Raw genomic sequence first — 8,559 nt, 5'->3', positions numbered from 1 at the left:
AACACTTTTTTTGTTCTTCATTTTTTTTTTAAAAAAAATCCCATATTAAATGCAATGACATTTGGAATGTTTTTATTTACAAATCATAGTAATTACATCCAACACTAAAATGTAGAATGCCTCTTGATTTATCAAGAATTTTTTTTCTTTTTGTTATAAGATTTTAGATTCAATCTCATTCTGCTCTAACACATTTATTCAAGTCTCTCATATCCCGACCCAACCGGATTAAGGAGGGATAAGTCATAGTGAGTCAATTGATCAATATAGACTAGACTCTTTAATCTCTTATGACAAATTTCAGCCTTGCTATGAATTCAGCTGCCCATGCGGGCCAAAAAAAAACAAAAAAAAAAAAAAAACTCTTACATCTATTGGCATGTGGAATTTGTTTGCTACTTTGCTTGTTTAGAAAATGTTAAGTTTCTAATCTTGCAGTTATATTAATATCAAGTTACTGAACTTAAAATAGAGAATCTTTCAAATTAGTAAATGCAAGACAAATTGTTACTAAAGTCACTGGGTTAAAAATAGAGAAAATTTCAAATTAGTAAAGGCATGACAAAGTTTTATGAATTCATATTGGCCACAAATTTTCAATTCCTGACCAGGACCAATTATTATTATTATTATTATTTTTTAAAAAAAAAAAGAAAAAGAAAAAAAAAAGGGTATTGAATTGATTTTATGGTGGAAATTAGGGTATAAGCATTTGAGAACATCTAGGTCAATTAAGACACAATTCATAATTAGTGTCTTTCATTAAATTTTTAGGTAGGAAAAGTGAGATTTCGAGATTGGGGTGTAATCCTTTTATATTAATCGCAAATTTGAAGTATAAAATGGGTAGATAAAATTGAAGATATTCATTCATGATTGTTTCTTATTTTTAGGTAGATCCTATGAATATTTAATTAAATAAATTGATTAAAGTAAAGATATTATGGTGGAATAGTTAAATGACAAAGAGCGTTGATGGACCTTAGCATGTACAGCAATTCCTCAATAGATTTTTCAACACATCCCTAATCAAATCCGACATGAGATTTGGGCGTGGAATTTGATTATTATTTTATTATTGTACTTAGACTACTATATATATATATATATATATATATATATATATATATATATATGAAGATATAATATATCATTTTCATCTTTTTTTATCAGTAACATTATATTGGCTGTGAGAAGTCTGCTTTAGGACAAATTGACAGCAATTTTTTAAGCCACATATGCAAAGGACTTCTCCTCCCAATTAAGAAATTAACAATCAAAATGCAAAGCCCCGAAAGAGCAGTGAAGTGAGTGAATTATAATTTTACTATCTAAAGATCACGAGTTTGATTCCTCTTATCAATATTCTTTTGATTAAGTCTATTGCATGAGTTTTCTAGTATGATTTATTTTTCTTGTGTGACTTGCGAGTTATTACACAAGAACAAAATTTACTTAATGCACATCATTATGTAATAACAATAGGTTTTCCTTGAATAAATAAATAAAATAAATTAAAATAAAGCAAAGTGAGAGAGCAATGGGGGAATTTAGGTATTAGGGAATATGTAAATTGAATTGGCTTAAAGTGAATCAGTTCAAATCTGAAATATTGGGTTGATTTGATTTGGTTTTGGACCTTTGGGTTTTTAATTTGTTTGGTTTAATGAATATATCAAATCTACATATTCATCAATTTTTTTTAGTAATAAGGGAAACATATAGTCACTATTCGAGAGTACATTAAAATAAATTTCATTTTTGTGGAGTAAACAACGTTAGAAAGACTTTGATAAATTCGGTTGAAAAAATGTCGACCAAAATTGAACTCATAAATTTCTCGTATAAGAATTATGCTCCAGCTACTTTACATCACTCGGACACAATTTGATATGGGAATATGGAAGCTCTGAGATGAAATTCCGATTGACAAATATTCTCTACAGACTTTAATTAACTTGCGGCGCAGGCTCGTATGGGCTTTTCTCCATTCTTTAATTTGTCAACTCCTATGAATTGTACCATGTGGTCTTATTGATTTATTCTGAAGAGATTGAATATGCAACCCCAGATCTAAAGTGAGATTTTGGTGTGCAAAATTACTAATCTCAAATGTGATATAATAGTAACCTTCCCTAGAAGTGATGCGATTTGCACAAGGAACATATATTGCGTAATTTAAGGCCACTTTGACAGATCTATTTTTTGCTCACAAAAGACGAAATTCTCGTGTTCCTAGGACCTCACACCTTAGCTCAACATGACAGATAGTAAGTATAAATTACGGTGACCTAGCGGTCCATTAGGTAGGACTGGCCGGTAAGAGTACCAGTGCCTGGTGTTAGATTTTGTGACGAAACAATATCGAAGAAGTTACTAGGCGCTCCAAAAACAACGTGGGACAACAACTGAAGCAAAGAATCCTTTTTTCAATTCTTTTGAATGTTTTCCAACACCTAGTGCCCTCAAGGAGCCTACCACATTGAGTGTAACTTCCATACCACGACTACTAGGGCTCGATCATGTATCCTTGCCCACAGATCTGATCTCATCTTTTGAAACCATGACTACTTAGGCTACTAATAATGCAATATTAGAGTGTGTACAATGCAATATAGAATTGTGCACATGATTCCGACGGCATTCAACGAGATGTTGTGCATGAGTTTAGACAATCGCCCAAAGCATAGCATAACACCCTTTTTTGCAGTTCTATGTTTCATGTGTTTGTCCCACTAAATTAAAAAACGAGACATTAACAAAACAATTAGATTTTCTCATATTTAATAATAATAACAATAATTTATTATTTAAATGAAACGGTTCAATAACATAGAAACTCATTTTTTGTCGATGTCTTACCTATTTTGATGGAATATAATGTTGAAATTTTTGAAATTTTGCTTGGATATATTTGCCCCTTAATTGATATTTATGGGTGATTTGAGTTGTTTATTAGTCCATAAATTTAGGGTGTTAACTTGTAATCATATACATTGATACATTGATCATTTATTTTCTATGGTTACGATTTGTCCACAATTTTTATTCATCTCTGTTCCTTCTATCAACAAAATCATAACATGTGACGAGAGTTTTACTCCGGAAAGTATATGTATCATTTCCAAACATAAAACATGATCCATTACTAGGAAAATACCCCACCCCAAAAAAAAAAAAAAAAAATCCAATATGAACCTGTCACAATCCTGGTATTATACCCATATTTGCACTTCTCATAAACTAGGCAAAAGATTAGTCTCTGAATGGAAGATATATGCAGTATGGCATATGTTTGAATGTGTGTGGAGAAAGTCATTCTCAACTCTCAAGAAAAGTAGAGGCTAGAGAGTGATGTTTTGATGGCAGTGATTTTGTTCCCAGGAGAAAATGGTGCATGCCAACTCCACTTCATATATGTTTCCAAGAATATTCCTTCCAATTTTATGTTTCCAAGAAGAGATTCCATCTCTCCTTTGCCCATTTTTTTTTTAGTATAAACAATTCAAAATAAAGCAGGTGTTCATATTCCTTTTTGTTTTTTTTTTTTATTGGTTTTCAAACTTGGGCAATTTCTTATGCCCACAGCAAGTAATCAAGAAGAAACTTGTTTTCTTTTTCTTTTAATAAATATTTTTTTTCCATTTTGAAAGCTCGAGGTAGTTAACACCCGCTTTAGTGACTTTGCCAAGTTCGTGTTTTTTTGAAAGGTGTGTAAGTTAGTGTTTAGTGTACTAAAGTCAATTTTCATTTTACCGTACAAGAAACAATGAAGCCATTATGTGTCATATTACTTCCTCTTTTTTCATACTAAATACATATGTACATCAACCAAATTGTGGCTTAGGATTCATCAAAAAACACAAGCTAAGAATAGAGAAAGAAACTTCTCCTTTTGTTAACATAAGTTTGGTTTGCTAGGATGAAACAGAAGAGCAAGTGAAATCTCAGACATTGCAAAAACCTATACTTAGATATTTTGGAAAATGGGAATGTAGGGACAGAAATGGTCATTTTGATCCAAAACAGCTCCAAGGTTGCTCAAGATCTTGGCTTCTCCTTCTTCTCCTTGAATAGAGCTAGAAGAGACACGCCGGAAACCTTCACAACCTTGAACCTAACACCGGGAATATCACCGACAGCATGGCCTTTCCGACCAAATCCCGCAATCAAGACCTCGTCCTGCAAAAGAACCAGATTCTACATGTTTAGAATATTGACTAATAAACACCGAATGAAAAGGTAAAGCATATTGTACTCACATTCTCCTCAATATAATTCAAACACCCATCGTTTGGCACAAAGGCAGCAATTTTCTTCCCATTCTTAATCAGTTGTACACGGGCACATTTTCTAATGGCAGAGTTTGGCTGCTTAGCCTCAATACCACTGCAAAAGAACAAAAATAACCAAAGGCAAAACTCACAATCAGAAAAGCATGTTACTTATTCAAGTGAGTCACAACGAAAAAGTAATGGCACTAACATACCACTTACATTTTTTCAAGAACAATCCCTTTAGCATGGGAAGACCCTGCAAATGGTTTTTTCCATTCATTACCTAGATGGGATTTTTTATAAGACTTGTCAGCCCAGCGTTGTTTTATACGATGGGACTTCAGCTTGCGACCAGCTCCCATTCCACGTGTCTTCCTATGTTTTAACAAAAATGATCAAAGTAAAAAAACAATAAACAGACTAACTAAACACCCCAGATTTTTTTCGTGCATTTAAAATATTACATCAATCAGATACTATACCACATTGAACAAAATCACAAACGCAACCCAGATTTTGCTTAAGAGGGGCAATATATAGGAGAGTAATTATAGAGCCATATGTTTCATCTCCACTGATCTGTAACTCCATGAGCTTGGTTAGCCCAGAACAATTAGGAGAGGCATTTCATTTAAGTCCATTAGCATTCAAAGCTGATCATTGTCAATATAATGGCTCATCGGCTTTGCCAAGATGGACTGATGTATCAAATCACTCAACAAATAAACAAACAAAATAAGTAAAATATAGCTATGTATATGTTATACACAAATAGTCCAAAACATAACATTGTAGCCGATACTTTCATGTGTTCAAAATGACACACCATTCAAATAATTTATGCTATCCAGATATTACACTTGGCAGTCTACATTTTTTAACATGTAAGCTGATATCTTCATGCATTTAAATTTTACATCAATCTGATAGTGACCCACATTGACCAATCACAAAGGCAACCTAGGTTCTTGCTTAAGAGGGGCACTGTAAAGGAGAATAATATATATTATATACTCGTATGTTTCATCTCCACTGATCTGCAACTCCACTGAACTTGGTTAGCGCAGAACAGTTAGGAGACAATTTGATTTAAGTCCATTAGCATTCAAAGCTGATCATTGCCATTTGATTGGCTCATCGGCTTTGCCAAGATGGACTGATGTATCAAAATCCCTTACCAAATAAACAAACAAATTTCATAAAATATGATGTGCAGATACTATACTAACACATTAGCTGATACGCTTTCATGTGCTTCAAATGATACAACATGCAAGTAATTTACCACATATGCAGTCCAGGATTCCACTTAAAAGGGCACTACAAAGGAGAGCAATATAAACTATTCCAATATGTTTCATCTCCACTGATCTGAAACTCCACTGAGATTAAGCAGCCCAGAACAGTTAGGAGTGACATTTGATTTAAGTCCATTAGCATTCAAAGCTGATCATTGCCAATAGAAGGGCTCCTCGGCTTTGCCAAGATGGACTATATGTCTATATCTAAACACTCATAAAACAAAAAATGAAATACAAAAAATATGCTATGCTTATATTATATTATTCTAACAGTGCTAAATCTAACAATGCAGATGATACTTTGATGTCTTTGAATGAAAGAGCATTCAAATATGTTAACGACATCCAGCAAAACACCCAAAAAAAAAAAAAAAAAAAAAAAGTTTAAAGTTCCAAACTTTTGTGAAAGCATTATAAGCTTATGCTTCATTTCCACAGAGATGAAGAATATGTTACTCAGCATTAATGCATACACTAATGTTGATTATATTATGAAGAACTTTCAGATCAACAAAACATAGCATAAAAGATTGCCGAAGAACATCCCAAATATGGGGTGAATATACAAACATTTATACATTTACATATCGAAAAAACATATTGAAACCCAATATATGTGAAGAAGGTATTCAAGAAAATGCATAGTACCCCATGGTGATTGGTTAGCGGAAATAAGATGCTCTGCTGCAGGGCTGAAGAATATGGCTAAACGTGGGAGAAGGAGAAGGAGAAGAGAAGAGAAGCTCAGATGAGTATTTGAAGTGAAGTGAATGATGCCCTAATCGCGCAGAGATAAAGGGCTTGGATTTTGGATGATTCAGTGTTCTTCAGCTCTAAGCCCATTTCACAATTACTTTTGGGCCTATAACTTCACTCATACCCCAACGTTAAAGTACCCATTTCAGGGATAAAAGACAAATTACTATAACAAACTTGATTAGCGTGAGTGATTGTACACTCATAATATCATCTTTTAAAAGAGATTAAGAGTTCAAGTATTCTCTCGTATGAAAAAAATCAACATGGACATCACTTTATCCCTTAAGCGAGTCAGGTTGGTGTTAACGTTGATTAGTTTGAGTCTAATATGGGCATAAAAATATCTACTAGTCCCTCAAAAATTATATATGTGACTGCTCTCCAACATATGCCAAACACTTTCGTATAAAAATTTCAAAATGTTCATTTGTTCAAATTTATTGAAAATGATATATTTGAGTGCTCAAATGTATCCGTTAGAATATATTGTATATTGAAAAATTGATACTTCAACGCTTCTAGCACCATCTGAAAAAAGTAAATTGATTTTAAGAAAAGTGTGAGTGTCACATGTCTTACATTGTGATTAACCGTAATTGAAATTTGAGAATAATTTTTGTAGTCAAATTCCCTCGACGAACTACATAAAATTCATTTTTAAATGTACTATACTTTATTTTTAAGTAATATATTAAAAATGAACATATACTACACTAAAAATGAACATTTAATATATTAAAAATGAACATTTAATATATTAAAAATGAACATATATACCAGCTGTTCATCTTACACTATGAATCATGGTTTACGAAATAATATGTTAGTGTTTTATTTTTGAGAAAAATCCAACATATAATTGGAAATATTATTATGGCAAATTAAGATAGGGTTTAGTTTGGTGTCTGACCGTCTTTGAAGACTTAAGAAGACTGATTGATCAGTAAAGTCAACAGAAGCGTCTCTGGATCAAGCCGTCAAAGATCTGTTAAAGGAAAGTTTCTATAAGCTGGCAAACGCGTATATATGGTGACTATTCTGGAAAGAATATCAGTGAATCATCTCTTTAGGTATGGACGAAATCTCCTTAAAGAATCAAGATTGATTTGCTACACAAGTCTTACCTATTCCAACCAGAGTTATATACGGAGAGAAGCCAAGTCAAGAAGTATATATAAATATATACTTTCAAAAGTTAGGGTTGAATTAATTGAAGGCGCAACTCTCAATATTAAAAGATACACATCTCTGGTTTCTATGTCTCTTCTCAAGACCAAAAGTTCATGGTGATTTCGAAGATGAACTTGAGAAGAATCGACTGTGCTTAACATTGTACGCTAAGATCACTCAATTGTGGGAACAACATAGAACTGCGTCTGTGAAGCGAACTGCATAAGAGTTAGCTCTCCATTGAAGGGATTTCATTGGACTTCTGGATGCATGGCTCTTCGACTTCAACAATCCACTAAATAGGATGGAGAAGAGTAAAAGTTGGAACTTGGTATAAGGCTGGATTGTGATACTATTGTTGTTGTTGCCTTTGCTTGTCGTTGTGCCTTGTTGTTGTTATTGTTAGTTATTGCTGAGCTTTGTGGTTATCTTATCTTGCGAGTTATGACGCATGCTAGTATCTTTATGATGATTCGTAATGCTAAACCTGTTGTTGTGTCTTGAGTCTTGATCATGGTTTTAAAGCTAGAGTTTGTTTAGGATTATATATGTATTCCAGTCTCAAAATGATTTTCTTATATCTACCTATATTGTACTTAACGCGTAGGAGTGGGTTACCAGCATTATTCGCTGATGGTTGTTATACCATATGTTTTTCAGGTGCTGACTTGTAAGCTTCGGAGCACGTTAGATGGACTCGTGGATTTAGCTTAGCATTAGTTAGATGGCTTGTGAGCCTTGAATTGTATTGTGGATATTAATTATAGTTTATGCCTTGTTTAGTTAGTCTAGCCTGTGCATCTAGGTTCTCAAACCTAGATGTGGCATAGCACCCCGATACTTATGTTGTTAGTTCCGCTTTGTTTGGATGATTAATGATAAATTTGCCTTTATTTCATAAGCTTTAAATGTTTTAAAAATTAGGGGTGTTGCACACGGACAGTTGAGATTTTTGTTACAGGTGAATATGTATAAAAATAATCTTCACCAAATCTCTAAGTGTAGCCTTTGGGTACAAGCCTGGCCTTGAATCTTTCTATAGACCCATCTGA

The 8,559-nt window shown here is 33.1% G+C and overlaps 1 protein-coding gene across 1 annotated transcript; it reads right to left on the bottom strand.

Annotated features, from left to right (window-relative positions):
* Window positions 1-3,765: 3,765 nt before the first annotated feature.
* Window positions 3,766-6,350, bottom strand: LOC109163307 (40S ribosomal protein S23-like). The gene is made up of 4 exons (XM_019312063.1): window positions 6,227-6,350; window positions 4,497-4,652; window positions 4,263-4,389; window positions 3,766-4,182 (listed from the first exon to the last, which is right to left on the bottom strand). Exons 1-4 carry the CDS (start codon window positions 6,229-6,231, stop codon window positions 4,042-4,044), a joined length of 429 nt encoding a protein of 142 aa, XP_019167608.1. The 5' UTR covers window positions 6,232-6,350; the 3' UTR covers window positions 3,766-4,041.
* Window positions 6,351-8,559: the final 2,209 nt, after the last annotated feature.

This window comes from Ipomoea nil, unplaced genomic scaffold, assembly GCF_001879475.1.
Source record: "Ipomoea nil cultivar Tokyo-kokei standard unplaced genomic scaffold, Asagao_1.1 scaffold3016, whole genome shotgun sequence".
Classification (NCBI taxonomy): Eukaryota; Viridiplantae; Streptophyta; class Magnoliopsida; order Solanales; family Convolvulaceae; genus Ipomoea; species Ipomoea nil.
This window is presented reverse-complemented; position numbering and strand designations above follow the sequence as displayed.

Bases quoted from the DNA above. Each gene is read 5' to 3' on its own strand.
- LOC109163307 (XM_019312063.1), bottom strand. The intron at 4,390-4,496 runs GTAAGTGGTATG...GTTCTTTTGCAG, and splicing joins GGGATTGTTCTTGAAAAAAT to TGGTATTGAGGCTAAGCAGC. The intron at 4,183-4,262 runs GTGAGTACAATA...GTTCTTTTGCAG, and splicing joins TGAATTATATTGAGGAGAAT to GACGAGGTCTTGATTGCGGG.